The sequence below is a fragment of the Bos javanicus genome, chromosome 5, assembly GCF_032452875.1.
Source record: "Bos javanicus breed banteng chromosome 5, ARS-OSU_banteng_1.0, whole genome shotgun sequence".
NCBI lineage: Eukaryota > Metazoa > Chordata > Mammalia > Artiodactyla > Bovidae > Bos > Bos javanicus.
Window position 1 is genome coordinate 28,001,369 of NC_083872.1, and position 15,376 is coordinate 28,016,744.

A 15,376-nucleotide genomic window follows, 5' to 3' on the forward strand; every position below is an offset into this window, starting at 1 on the left:
GAGGAGGAGAGATGTTAAATTCAAAATTACAAATTTGCAACCTCTAATGAATAATCAATGTGGGACTTGACCAATGAATGGTAAAATATTAGATGACAAATTTATTTGGCACTTTTTAATGGAGGGATAAGGATGGAACTACAGCTCTACTACAGATCAGTCTTAACATCACTAAACTGGACAGCTAGTATTATGTTCCTCACAAACTGAGGCAATATGGGCTCACAGGACCAACTGGGACATAATCTTACCTGAAACAATGGGAAAAGTCTAATTAACTCATGTAACTACTATATATGGAGAAGGCAATGGCACCGCACTCCAGTACTCTTGCCTGGAAAATCCCATGGACGGAGAAGCCTGGTGGGCTGCAGTCCACGGGGTCACGAAGAGTCGGACACGACTGAGCAACTTCACCTTCACTTTTCACTTTCATGCATTGGAGAAGGAAATGGCAACCCACTCCACTGTTCTTGCTTGGAGAATCCCAGGGACAGGGGAGCCTGGTGGGCTACCGTCTATGGGGTCGCACAGAGTCGGACATGACTGAAGCGACTTAGCAGTAGCAGCAGCAGCAGCAACTACTATATAGGAAAAACTGGGGTTAGAAGTTATGTGGCACCAACAGGAAACAACGAACCAAATCAAGTGTAGACATACTAGAGAAAAAAACAATTTTTCTACAAATCAGTGGTGTTACAAAGGGATCTATTACAGTATGAAAGAATCTTAAGAGACCCAAGAATCTAGTTAGGATGTTGCTTCTAGTAAACCAGCATAAAAAGACATCTTGAAATAATCAGAGAAGTGTGGACATAAATGGACATTCAGTTTCATTATGAAGCAACTGTTGCTACAGATACAAAACTGTTATACAGTTAGATTAAAAAGTCATCCTTTCTTAGGCATGCTTGCAAATACTGACAATTGAAATGACTTAATGTCTTAATTTTCTTGACAATACATCAACAAAAAGGTAGAAGATTTCAATAAGAGAAGTAGGGGGATTAGATGAGACAATACTGAGAAATATGGATAAGTGTTTAACCTGGGAGATTGGTACATGGCTGTTTACATACTATTCTCTCTCATTGTATCCACTGGACTTCCAATGATACAAATTTTGATTAAGTAGTAAAAGAGGTTGTTTCACTGAGAAGAACACTAATATATTTGGGAATGAAATTTCTGATGACGGTAAATCTGATGTATCATAGACAACTTTCAGGTGACCCCATCAGGCTCAGGAGGGGGGCCCTGAGCAATGATGTCTTCATTGAACCCAATAGTTTCCATGCAGTGCAAGAAAGGAAAAGTAATATTTCTAGCAGCAATTATTACTTAATATTTTAAATGCTATGTGTTTTAAATATAAATATATGAATGGGAAACTTCTGAATGTAGCTGAAATGGAGGCATCTTTCTTTCTTAGAAATCGCCTTAAACCAAACAAGGAGAACAAGAATCATAAAAGTAATCTCCACCCTCAGCCACCAAAAGGAAAACATCTTAAATTCCTTCAATTAAAAAAAAAAAAGAATACAAAATCCTTCCTACAGAAAGAGAGAAAACAATCACAGATGTTGGGAAAATTCAGAGAGAAGATGTCTTCAATGCACATCTCAGAAAATCCAGTGAAGAACACTCTCGAAAACAGACGGATCAAAACTAAACAATGTGGGAAACATAGAAGAACAGTACACAAAGCTAACCCTGAGGTCTCCCGTTGCCAGGCACCTATGACTCATGCAACTCCTACTGCGTGAGTGTGAAGAACACGTCCTCAGGTGCATATCCAAGAATTGAAGAATCAGTCTTTGCAACAGTCAGAAGTGGGTGTGTGGGCTATAGGCAGAGCCTATTTGCGCTGAAGTTTCAAGACACAGGGAAGGCAGGGTTGGGTAAGGAATCAGAGGCAATGCCTATTGGCAGCTTGTTGTTGGAGAAGCAAAGAAAACAGACTGAACTGTGAGCCACTCTGCAAACATCTTCCTTGGCTTGGATGAATTAAAATTAAAAGAACTATTTACACAGCCTGTGTCCTACTGAGAATTCCTGTTATTCTGGTTGTGGCCTGGCCTCTCCTCCCAGAAGACTGTCTGTAAAGGCAAGTCCAGAAGGATCTCAAATCATTCAGAGATGAGCCCTCATTAGGAAGGAACCATTCCAGGACCCACAAAGGACACTTCACATGAAAGCAAACAAATAAACAAGCAAACAAAAAACACAAGGAAAAGGAAAAGCAAGAGGCACTCAGAAAACATTCAATAGCAAGAAGTCACGGTAAAATATTTCCTAAGAGGCAATGAAACAAACATAATGAAATAATAAAGCCAAGGGGCAATAGAGTGAGAAATAGAAGATTAAAATATTAGCTGGCAAACTGCAGATAAGTAGTAGAGAAAAAATAAAGGCATTGTGGAAATGAAGGCCAGGCTGAAAACAGCACAAGACCTTGCTGATGCACAACAATGGATCACAGATAAAGGTGAAGAAAACAACCCATAGGAAATAGTACTCAGAGAATGCTGCATGAGAACCGAGAGAGAACAGAGATGTGGGAGACAAAGTGCATATACCATAACTGTAAAAGAGTATATATATATATATATCTCACATATATATGTATATTCAATATATATTCTCACGTGCTTCACACATGCCCTAGGAGAAGCACAGAAATATTTAAGTGAGGTGACTACAAGGATACACAGGAAATGGTAACACCTTTACCTGTCTTACTATATAGGGCTGGGAATGGCCTTGAGCATGTAAGTCGTGTATTACTTATTTGATATTTTAAAATGAATAAGTCGATGTGTAAATATCAATATTATGTATATAAATAGGCATTCTGACATTTATAACTGTAATGTTTAAAGAGATAGCATATTAAGCTTCTAGTTTGAACTGTCAGTTATAGGATACAAGAAAGACTTGAGACCACCTTAAAGAAGATGACATGATGATGCAAATTAACACTCCCACATTGGACAACAGGAAAACATAAATAAAACCATTTCTCTCTCTTTTTTTTTTTTTTTCACAAATAAACTGCAAGTGGAAAGATGGAGGCAGATTTAATGACCTTCAATATTATAAAAATATAATACATTAAATACATCACCCAAACACAAGATTTATGGAACTTGTTAGAATCCTGATTTGGAAAAGCAAGACACAAAATATAAATAACAAAAACAGACTTTTCCAAGATTAAATAAATACTTCTGGATGTTAATGAACATCTAAGTATTAAGGATATACAAAGGGTATGTGCAAAAGAGCAACTCATTTACAGATAAATATTGAATTGTATTCTAAAGATGAAAGAAGATATTTGGGAACTGCTTTTCAGTATATTAGAGTTGATAGGGAATTGCATGAGAGTGTAGAGGATATAAAACTGATCATGAGAAATTAATTTTTATAAAATCCAGTGATAGGCATACAGAGACCCATTTATATTGCAAATCTACATACCTACCTGTGGGAAATTTTGAGGAAAGCAAAAAAAAAGTCATGTTTAACTTCTGTAATTAATGACAAACATAATAATTATTATTATAAGAAAAGCTAGGCTATTTGCTCTCCAGGATTTCTGGCTGGTGGGTGAAACACCAGGGCAAATGAGCCTCAGTACATTTCACACACGAGCATTACTTGGAGAACCTTTGTGTGAGTTGCTGACTAACTCCCAGCTCAGTGAGTTGAGACTAGTCTTACTGTACTCAGAGCTGTCAAAGCTGGAAGGCAGGAGAAATTTTCCCTGACTAAAGGAAACCAAATATGCAATCTTCACATTTCATAACTTTTCTAATAAACCAGATGTGATCTCACTCTTTGTAAAGCCTGGCCCTTCCCAACCTGCAGGCTCACCTTCCAGGACTGAGCCCAGCCCATTTTCTCCATATATAAGCTGCTGCTGGGAAGCTCCTCTTACAGACCTGCTCCTCTCAGCTCTGCACTGCACCCCTCGCTCCTTCCTCAGTCTCTGCTTCTTCAGGAACCATGTCTTGCAAATCCACCGTGAAGACCCAAAGCATCAGCCGCAGGGGCTTCAGTGCCGGCTCAGCCAGAGTCCCTGGGGTGTGCCGCTCTGGCTTCAGCAGCGTGTCCCTGTCCCGCTCCAGGGGCAGTGGTGGCCTCGCTGGAGTGTGTGGAGGAGCTGGCTTTGGCAGCCGCAGCCTCTATGGCCTGGGGGGCTCCAAGAGGATCTCCATCGCAGGGGGCAGCTGTGTCATCGGTGGTGGCTATGGCGGCAGAATTGGAGTTGGCTATGGCTTCGGGGGTGGAGCCGGGAGTGGATTTGGTTTTGGTGCTGGGGCTGGTAGTGGCTTTGGGCTCGGTGGTGGAGCTGGCTTCGGAGGTGGCTTCGGTGGTCCTGGCTTCCCTGTGTGCCCCCCTGGAGGCATCCAAGAGGTCACCGTCAACCAGAGTCTCCTGACTCCCCTCAACCTGCAAATCGACCCCACCATCCAGCGGGTGAGGACTGAGGAGCGGGAGCAGATCAAGACCCTCAACAACAAGTTTGCCTCCTTCATCGACAAGGTGAGCTGGGAGCATCTGCCCTAGTGGGGATTGCAGAGTGCCCAAGAGAGCCAACCAAGAGACCTGTTCTACCGGAGGGGAGACTCGGGGGAGAGGAGGGTGGGACTCAGGCGAGCTCTCCAGTGGGATACAGGACAGGTTTCATGTGGACCCCAGGCAGAAGGTGATGGAAATCATTTATAATTACTCATGGCCCCATTCCTGCCAAAGAAATAGTCACAGTTCTTGATAATCCTGAAGGAAAGAACAGGAAATGAGAGAATGCAATGAGATGGCTTGATCTTCTGGATGGTCTAAGAAAGTTAAAAGGGTATTGCAGTGGAAACTGCATTTGAGTCATAGATGGATGCTGGATGGAGGAAAGAAAGCAAAAAACAAAAGGGAATTTGAGGAAAAACAACTCAAGTATATATCCATAGAAATACTCACCTGTAGAACCAGAAAATGAGCCTTAAGGGGCTTTGTATCAGCCAGATTCATGCACTATATGGGAAACAAGATTAATTCAATCATTATAGAATTGGAATCTAATCATTAGATTATAAACATCTGATATCCCTTTAACTGAGGCATGTGCTTTGTAAAAGCTCTGTGCAATAGGAGAAAAATGCTATGATAAAGTACATTTGTGCTTGTTCTTGTCACGAGGAAGACAGGAAGGGTTGAAAGTCACTGACTGACAGTCTCCATAAGTGAGAGGGAGGGAACATCTGACAGCTCCCTGGGGAAACTTGGCCATGAGATCTGTGTGAAGCTAAAGAGTCAGGGGAGCAGAACTGTCAGCCTCTGTACAGGCTCTGGAGCAGCCCAGCACCACCAGACCACCAGATCGGCCTGGGGACTTGTCAACTCACAGATAACCATCTTGTTTCCCTGCAGGTCCGATTCCTGGAGCAGCAGAACAAGGTCCTGGACACCAAGTGGACCTTGCTGCAGGAGCAGGGCACCAGGACTGTGAGGCAGAACCTGGAGCCTTTGTTCGAGCAGTACATCAACAACCTCAGGAGACAGCTGGATAGTATCCTTGGGGAGAGAGGCCGCCTGGACTCGGAGCTCAGGGGGATGCAGGACACGGTGGAGGACTTCAAGAACAAGTGAGTGACAGGAGAGAAAACACCTTAGATTCCTGAAGCCCACACTTCAGTCTGTTAGATGACCAGGTCCAAATGAGGGCATGATTCTTAATAAAACATGTCAGTAGACATGACATTACAGTTGTTACTAAACACAAACCCTGAAGAACAAAAGGGCCATAAAGTTGAATGGGAAGAGTAATGGAGTAAAGAAATTAGAAACCACAAATTACAACCTTCAGGCTTATTGACAGAAGTCTCATTTGTATATATCCATTCTGGGAAGTGGAGATCCCAGGCTGCTTTTTCTTGTATCATCTTCACCCCTGACTCAATTGGATTTTATTCCTTTTAATTCCAGATACGAAGATGAAATCAACAAACGCACAGCAGCAGAGAATGAGTTTGTGAAGTTGAAGAAGGTGAGATTGAGTCAGATCAGGGGTTCATGGCCCTTTCCTGAAGGAGAGGGTTCTGAGAAAAGAATCACTGAGGAGACTAAAACAGGAGCAGACTGTGTAGGGGGGCTCATCTGATCCCAGGCTGTTTGCTTCTTCCCCAGGATGTGGATATTGCCTACATGAACAAGGTTGAACTACAAGCCAAAGTAGACGCTCTCACAGATGAGATCAACTTCCTAAGAACCTTCTATGATGCTGTAAGTATCTCTCCACATTCTGTTTTATTGCCTTTAAAGAGATTTGTGAAGAGTGGAATATCTTTGGTCTAGGTACCTCTCTAAACATCATGACCAAAGATGATCGGATGATCTCTTGTTCTGCAGGAACTGGCTCAGATGCAAACCCACATCTCAGACACTTCTGTGGTCCTCTCCATGGACAACAACCGCAACCTGGACCTGGACAGCATCATCGCTGAAGTCAAAGCCCAATATGAGGAGATCGCTCAGAGGAGCCGGGCTGAGGCTGAGTCCTGGTACCAGTCCAAGGTGAGTGGTGAGGAATCCCTGTGCCTCCTCTGTGATCATCAGGGAGGCTGTAGACTTCAGTGGGGAAACTACAACTAAGAAGTGGGGGCCTCTCAGGGTAGACCTTTTGGGTAATTATGCCAGAGTCTCGTAGGTCAAAGAACCCAAGTTAAGATGAAAGCTAATGTAGATCAAGGTGAATGACTTTTGTTTTAGCTTTATTTCAATGTTGACTCTCAGCAAGAGTACAGAACATTGCTTGTCCTGAAGAGAACCAGTCAGTCAGTAGTCTTACCAAGGATTGTGTGTGATGGGTGAAGAGCGTCAATGACCTAGTAACACTAGTTTTCTTTAAATGTCTTATGGAAAACCATTAGATTCTATTTTGAAAACCTTGATTAGTGTCCTGTGAAGCCCATGGACAGCCGCCTTGTCTCCCTCTGGTTCACAGTATGAGGAGCTGCGGGTGACGGCGGGCAGACACGGGGATGACCTGCGCAACACCAAGCAGGAGATCTCTGAGATCAACCGAGTGATCCAGAGGCTGAGATCTGAGATTGACCACGTCAAGAAGCAGGTACAGTGGGGACCATGGAAGAGAAAAGCATTCTTTCCTTCCTAGACCATCAGGTATCATCAACCATCATGTGGGAAATTCTTGGGCACTGAGGAAAAAGCAGAGGGAGGAGGACATGTCATGGTTGAGTTTCCCCAGGTTAGAGAGATGGAGCCCAACTCAAGAGCAGGGAACAAACTCAGGATAGGACGAATCTCAGCTGGTCAGTGGTTCATACACAGAGTCTAGAGGCATCGAAATGAGATTCCATAAGGAGAATGATTGAGTTGGTGATGCAAGACACACGTTGGCAAAGAAAAGCTCAGGCTAGAAAGTGCGGGGGAAGAATGCTGCAAATATGCTCATACTCAATGTGAAACAGAATCTGAGAAAAGACACAGGACAAATGAGGTTGTTCAAAAAAATCTGTGAAGTGAAACGAAGGTGAGGTCTCAAGAGTTTGAGATAAAATTGTCTTTCAGGGAGGATGTTTGTGGTTTTGTAGAAGCTATTGTACATCCATGTGAACTTATCCAAAGTTCAACATTCAAAACTAGGCAGTAGGTCTATATCTTCCCATGTCCCCTGGTCTTCAGTCTTCTGTGGTATCTTCCAGCCCCATCATCGTTAGGGTGGTTAACACAGAAGGGAATAGAATTTTCTTAAAGGACTCCAAGACTAGTTAAGGTTTGTAGAAAGGAGAAAAACTGGACAAAACGAATCAAACCTCCTTTTCCACGAGATCTGGGCTCTAGAGCTCTTCCTCACTGGGAAAGTAGAACTATGTTTCCTCTCCCCTGGAGTCCAGATTCAGGTTCCTCTGCCCTCCTCTCCTCTAGTGTGCCAGCCTGCAATCCGCCATCGCCGACGCTGAGCAGCGTGGGGAGCTGGCCCTCAAGGATGCCAGGAACAAGCTGGCTGACCTGGAGGATGCCCTGCAGAAGGCCAAGCAGGACATGGCCCGGCTGCTGAAGGAGTACCAGGAGCTCATGAATGTCAAGCTGGCCCTGGACGTGGAGATTGCCACTTACAGGAAGCTGCTGGAAGGCGAGGAGTGCAGGTGAGTAACTCACACAGCCTCCGCAATCATCTGGCTCCATCTCCAAGAAGTCCTGCCAATGAGCCCAAGTGGAAGGCGCTCTAGTGGTGGTCATAGTGCTGCTCCCAGGAGAGCACCGAGAAGGCAGGCTCCTGGGGACTCTCCTCACACGGAGGTTTCCCATGCGGGGCCAGCTGTGGCTCTGGGTCTCATCGTGGCTGTGTCTTCTCTCTCCTAGGCTGAGTGGGGAAGGCGTTGGACAAGTCAACATCTGTAAGTACCTTCACCTGCCCCCATCCCATGCCCTTGTGTCCCTTTGACTGGATGCTGTGTGGCAGAGTGAGCTCACCATCTTGTCCTGACCTTGTCCCTTTGCCTCCACAGCTGTGGTGCAGTCCACTGTCTCTGGTGGCTATGGTGGTGCTGGTGGCTATGGTGGTGCCAGCGGTCTCGGCAGTGGCTTAGGCATGAGTGGAGGAAGTGGCTACTCCTACAGCAGCGGTCACAGCCTTGGAGGTGGCTTCAGTTCTGGCAGTGGCAGAGCCATAGGGTGTGGCTTTGGCTCCTCTGGGGGCAGCAGTTCCACCATCAAATACACCACCACCACCTCCTCCTCCAGCAGGAAGGGCTACAAGCACTGAAGTCCTGTCATGGGCTCAAGCTCCCACAATGTCTCAGGCTCCCTCTGTTGCTTTGCACTCTCCTCCAGTTGCTTTATCTTTCCTGCTTCCTTTTCTTACTTCTTGAATTAAAACTGAAGTTGCTGAGTGTCCTCATCTCCTCTCTCCCAAAACCTGTTGCAACTGAGCTTCCATTGTTCACCATTGGAAGGTCGTTACTTGGGTCCTAGTCCAGACAGGGTAATCCCACTTACTTTCTACTGGCCCAGGAGATCCCATCTCAGAGATGTTGTGTTCCTCCCTTGCAGTGATTGTGAAAGCACAAGTGACTAGTTCTATGATGTACAGGATTTGTATCCCTGTGTTGCTTCCTCTGCTCTTTGCTCACTTGTATTGCTAAATAAAGCAGATTTATCATATAATGTGTGGTTTCACATAGCCTTTCTTTGTCACAAATGGTTCCTGAGGTTTTCACGTGACAGATGAAGCATACTTCTCAGGCATGAAGCACACTCCCCACCCCCATATGCCTCACTCGCTTCCTGTAGAGAACTTCAACAAACAGCAGCTTGGGATACTGATAATCAGCTTTCTCTCACAGATACAATTTAATCCAAATGTTTGGCAAGTGTAATGGGAGGACTCTGGTCCAGCATCACGTATACTCTGCTTTTTATTGTTGGGGCCAAGTGTAATCAATTAGTCTCTCCTCCTAAGACCACTCAACCCACACTCAAGGGGTCAAGTCTTAATGTTCATTTCAGGAATCATGTTTCTGGCCCATCAGAGCAGAACAACATTTGGCAATTAAATAGGATATTTGATTTTTATTTAGAGTTAACTTCCTAACAACAAACTTGCCTGAGAAAGTATATCAAGGATAATTAAAGCGTATGTACTTTTGAACCAAAATTCTATTTCTGTACATGTATCCTGAAGAAATAGTACAAACACAGGAAGAAGTATATACATGGATGTGAATTCCAACCATCTTCCCAGCATGGAAAAACTGAAAGTGGGAGAGTTGATCACATTCAGCAGAAAACTCAGATGCTGGTTTCTCAAAGTGTGAAGGCAAAATAAGAATGGTACTTTCCACCTTCTCACACCTTAACACTCTCTAGGAGGTGGATGAAGCTGAGTCTTTCCTCTCTCCGGTGTGATCTGGCTGCTGTGACTTCTCTGAATGGGGATAATTTAAACTCAGGATATGGTGCAAGGCTCCTCACTCATTGGTGCTGTCTTTTGGCCATGCCAGTCCCTATTTCCTCATGAGTGACCATTATCTCCTTTGCCCCCAGGCTCTTACATCACGAGAGAAAGTTCCTTGGTTTCAATAGCATGGAGAGGGTGCCTCAGGATCCCCTTATCAGTACACTGCTGTGTTCACCTATAACCATTCCCCCAGCGAGGTGGGCAGCCTCTCACACTGGTATCTTCTCACTCTCCCCAGAATTCCCCAACAGCAGGTATGTGATGACTGGGTTCCAAAATCCATGCCCACTTAGTGTCTGTATTATTATGTACCTATCAGAAGTAATGGAAAGAAAATACTGACTAGGAAAAATACATAGAATACAATAATTAATAATAAGCAGATTGCAAAATAATATGTAGACATAGATTTGTCTAATGAAAATCTTAGGGTGCAGATGTTGATAGCAAAATAGCAGACTGGAAAGCCCCAAACTCTCCTTTTGCTAAAGAAACATTGAAAAAACAACCAGAAGCTGTCTGAACATCGTAGGGGCTCTGGAAAACACTCAAAATTTGCAATAGCCAAGCAAATGCCCTCTCAAGAAAATCCATCTTCCATATTACAGCAAAATGTCATGACAATGTTCCTAGCGCTTTCCCTCCCCTATATGCGGTGCAGTTGTGGCCTTGAGCAGACAGCAACCTTGTTCATAAACTTTTTTTCCAATCCCCCTCCCACACTCCAGTTGCCCCTCAAACCCATTTGCTCCTCTTGGTCACCCTTCACCCACCAGCACATGCATCTTGAATCGAAGATGCAGATGCAGACTATTTGAAAATGATTGTGCAAATCTCTTCAAACACATCTGGGGGGCATTTCTGAAGAAATGTTGCAAGGGTCCCATCTTCGTTTCCCATAAATTCAGATGCAGGCAAGAAAAGTAGCAGGAAGACTCAGTAAAAACTACAGGGCAAACTACAAAGACATCGACACCTGGGGCAAAAGATTACGGGAGAAGACACACAATAGACCCTCTGCCCATCCAAGGCCCAGAGGCTAAGCTGCAGTGAGACTCTTTGGGAAATGAGGATATTCAAAGGCAGCTGTGCACAGGAGAACATTTAGAAAACTGTGTCTAGGTCCAGGCAAAAAACACGTACAGAAATGTCTTGAGTAGTCTTAAACATTCATCTGGGACTGCTCTCTAGGTTCAGAGCAAGCCCTGTTATGTGGTGAAGGAGTGTCCCATCACAGGGAGAAGTGGTTGTTCTCAGTCTGCTGTTTTGGCTTTTTTATTGTTGTTGTTTTTCAGCTCCTGGTATACAAAAACATCTTCATCAAAAACAGTAGCTGACACAAGCTATAGGAGCAGCCTGATGTTGAGGTGTTCAGCATGCCAGGCGCGGTTGACTCATTTAACACTACTAGTCAATGTGAAGCATAGGTCCTCAGGCACAAACCCAAGAATCTCTTGTGTGCAAAAGTCATGGGGTGCATGCATGACCTGAGGCAGGACCCTGTTAGTCATGAACTTTCTAGAAACTGGGAAGTAGAATTGGATAAAAAATCAGAGACATTTGATTGCCTCTTGGCAGCATTTTGTTAAACAAGAGGGAAAAAAAGCAGAGACTGTGAATTGTAAGTTATTCTGCAATGATTCATTGGGCAAGGTTTTTAAGGAATAATAGAATTATTCACATAGCCTGTTAGCCTAAATATGCCCCCAGCTCACTCCCCATAATATTTTCTGCCAACAACTCATCTAGATGGAGTTCACATCTTTCAAAGATGAGCACTAGTCAGAAGGGAACCATTCCAGGACCAACAAGAGATACACACTCAAAAATGAAATGAATAGGAAAATAAAAAGGCAGATAACGAGCACTCATCAGAACAAAGTCATCATAAAATATTGCCAAAATAAAATAAATCCTCTACAAAATTCAAGGAAAAAAAGCATATAATGAGAGAGTAAGATAGAAAACATTACTTAGAGAAGTCAGATATGAGGCAGAGAGAAAAATAAAACTAGCAGGGAGATGAAGGTCAAGTTGATGTCAGTACAAAGGGCAATACACACGCTGAATGCACAGCAAAGAGCATATGGGATAATATTGAAGAAAGAGAATCAGGGTCTTCAGTTCAGTTCAGTTCAGTCGCTCAGTCGTGTCCGACTCTTCGCGACCCCATGAATCACGGCACACCAGGCCTCCCTGTCCATCACCAACTCCCGGAGTTCACCCAGACTCACGTCCATCGAGTCAGTGATGCCATCCAGCCATCTCATCCTCCGGCGTCCCCTTCTCCTCCTGCCCCCAATCCCTCCCAGCATCAGAGTCTTTTCCAATGAGTCAACTCTTCGCATGAGGTGGCCTAAGTACTGGAATTTCAGCTTTAGCATCATTCCTTCCAAAGAAATCCCAGGGCTGATCTTCAGAATGGACTGGTTGGATCTCCTTGCAGTCCAAGGGACTCTCAAGAGTCTTCTCCAACACCACAGTTCAAAACCATCAATTCTTCGGCACTCAGCCTTCTTCACAGTCCAACTCTCACATCCATACATGACCACAGGAAAAACCATAGCCTTGACTAAACAAACCTTTGTTGGCAAAGTAACGTCTCTGCTTTTGAATATGCTATCTAGGTTGGTCATAACTTTCCTTCCAAGGAGTAAGCGTCTTTTAATTTCATGGCTGCAGTCACCATCTGTAGTGATTTTGCAGGGGTCTTAGTGGGAGTTAATAAGAGGTTAAAGAAAGGTCAAGAGGCTATAGGATAGACAAAGAATACAAAGGAGATTCAACACAAGCATAATTTGAACAACTAACGGAAAAGAATGTACACACACACACACAACCTCACACATACAAATGGTCCCTCCCAAAGCACAGAAACATCTTCAATTAGGTGATTAGGGATTTGTGCTGAGATTCATTTTGACAAATAAATATAGGCAAATGTGTGTAATTTAGTCATTTTAAAATATGTAAAACCTAGACAGCATATTAAAAAGCAAAGACATCATTTTGCTAACAAAAATCCATCTAGTTAAATGGTTTTTCCAGTAGTCATGTACAGATGTGATAGTTGGACCATAAGGAAAGCTGAGCACCGAAGAACTGATGTTTTCAAATTGTGGTGTTGGAGAAGACTCCTTAGGGTCCCTTGGACTGCAAAGAGATCAAACCAGTCAATCCTAAAGGAAATCAATCCTGAATAGTCATTGGAAAGACTAATGCTGAAACTCTAATATTTTGACTAGCTGATGCAAAAAGCCAACTCATTAGAAAAGACCCTGATGCTTGGAAAGATTGAGGGCAGGAGGAGAAGGGGAAGACAGAGGATGAGATGGTTGGATGGTGTCACTGACTCAAGGGACATGAGCTTGAGCAAACTTCGGGTGAGAGTGAAGGACAGGCAAGCCTGGCGTGCTGCAGTCCATGGAGTTGCAAAGAGTTGGACATGACTTAGTAACTGAACAACAACAACAAATATCATATATGGGTATAAAGAATGAAGTCTTGCAGCTTGTGACAACATGGATGGATCTCTAGGGCTTTACCTTAAGTGACATAAGTCAGAGAAAAACAAGTATTGCAAATCTCTCATATGTGAAATCCAAAAAGCATACGCATTTTCAAAAATTTAAAAACTTAACTCATAGATGCAGAGACCAGATTGGTGGTTACCAGAGGTGGGGAGAGGTGGGAGAGGTGAGAGAAATGGGTGAAATGATTTTGCAGGTTTTAAGTTTAAATAAATTAAATTTTTAAAAAAACCCCACAGAGATACAATTGTATATATTCTTGGAATGTGATGACTAACATCACAATAATTGAGGATACCAAGGCAACAATATGGAGCAACTGGAGCACTCATACACTGCTGTGGAAACACAAAATGATGCAAGTATTCTGCAAATATATATACATATAAATTTATACATTTGCCTATACCTATATATCTATATAGGGCTTTCTTGGTGGCTCAGGTGATAGAGAATCTGCCTGCATGGAGAAGGAAATGGCAATCCACTCCAGTACTATCGCCTGGAAAATCCCATGGACAGAGGAGCCTGGTAGGCTATGGTCCATGGGGTCACAAAGAGTCGGACATGACTGAGCGACTTCACTTTCACTTTCTTTGGGACAGGAGTGAAAACTGACCTCTTCCAGTCCTGTGGCCACTGCTGCATTTTCCAAATTTGCTGGCGTATTGAGTGCAGCACTTTCACAGCATCATCTTTTAGGATTTGAAATAGCTCATCTGGAATTCCATCACCTCCACTAGCTTTGTTCACAGTGATGCTTCCTAAGGCCCACTTGACTTTACATTCCAGGAACAAAAAGAATTAAATATCTTTAATTCTCAAAACACCATTGCAACAAAAAAAATTAAATATCTAGGAATAGACATACCTAACTAAGATAAAGCTGAAACTCCAGTACTTCACCCACCTCATGTGAAGAGTTGACTCACTGGAAAAGACTGATGCTGGGAGGGATTAGGGGTGGGAGGAGAAGGGGACAACAGAGGATGAGATGGCTGGATGGCATCACTGACTCGATGGACGTGAGTCTGAGTGAACTCTCGGAGTTGGTGACGGACAGGAAGGCCTGGCGTGCTGTGATTCATGGGGTCACAAAGAGTCGGACACGACTGAGCAACTGAACTGAACTGAACTAAGATCATGGCATCTGGTCCCATCACTTCATGGGAAATAGATGGGGAAACAATGGAAACAGTGTCAGCCTTTATTTTGGGGCGCTCCAAAATCACTGCAGATGGTGATTGCAGCCATCAAATTAAAAGATGCTTACTCCTTGGAGGGAAAGTTAGGACCAACCTAGATTGCATATTGAAAAGCAGAGATATTACTTTCCCAACAAAGGTCCATCTAGTCAAGGCTATGGTTTTTCCAGTGGTCATGTATGGATGTGAGTTGGACTATGAAGAAAGCTGAGTGCCGAAGAATTGATGGTTTTGAACTGTGGTGTTGGAGAAGACTCTTGAGAGTCCCTTGGACTGCAAGGAGATCCAACCAATCCATTCTAAAGGAGATTAATCCTGGGATTTCTTTGGAAGGACTGATGCTAAAGCTGAAACTCCAATACTTTGGCCACCTCATGCAAAGTTGACTGATTGGAAAAGACTCTGATGCTGGGAGGGGTTGGGAGCAAGAGGAGAAGGGGATGACAGAGGATGAGATGGCTGGATGGCATCACCGACTCAATGGACAAGAGTTTGGGTGAACTCTGGGAGTTGGTGATGGACAAGGAGGCCTGGCGTGCTGCGATTCACGGGATCTCAAAGAGTCGGACACGATTGAGTGACTGAACTGAACTGAAGGAGACAAAAGAACTGTACACAGAAAATTATAAGACAGCGATGAAAGAAATCAAAGATGGCAT

The 15,376-nt window shown here is 43.7% G+C and overlaps 1 protein-coding gene across 1 annotated transcript; it reads left to right on the forward strand.

Annotated features, from left to right (window-relative positions):
- Positions 1 to 3,931: 3,931 nt before the first annotated feature.
- On the forward strand, positions 3,932 to 9,189 carry LOC133247342 (keratin, type II cytoskeletal 6A). The gene is made up of 9 exons (XM_061415996.1): positions 3,932 to 4,551; positions 5,431 to 5,645; positions 5,986 to 6,046; positions 6,187 to 6,282; positions 6,409 to 6,573; positions 7,004 to 7,129; positions 7,948 to 8,168; positions 8,386 to 8,420; positions 8,532 to 9,189. Exons 1-9 carry the CDS (start codon positions 4,012 to 4,014, stop codon positions 8,786 to 8,788), a joined length of 1,716 nt encoding a protein of 571 aa, XP_061271980.1. The 5' UTR covers positions 3,932 to 4,011; the 3' UTR covers positions 8,789 to 9,189.
- The last annotated feature ends 6,187 nt before the right edge of the window (positions 9,190 to 15,376 follow it).

Excerpts from the sequence above, each read along its gene's own strand:
- LOC133247342 (XM_061415996.1), top strand. The coding sequence starts at position 4,012 with ATGTCTTGCAAATCCACCGTGAAGACCCAAAGCATCAGCCGCAGGGGC. Across the intron at positions 6,574-7,003 it reads AGTCCTGGTACCAGTCCAAG|TATGAGGAGCTGCGGGTGAC; the intron begins GTGAGTGGTGAG and ends TCTGGTTCACAG. Across the intron at positions 8,421-8,531 it reads CGTTGGACAAGTCAACATCT|CTGTGGTGCAGTCCACTGTC; the intron begins GTAAGTACCTTC and ends TTGCCTCCACAG.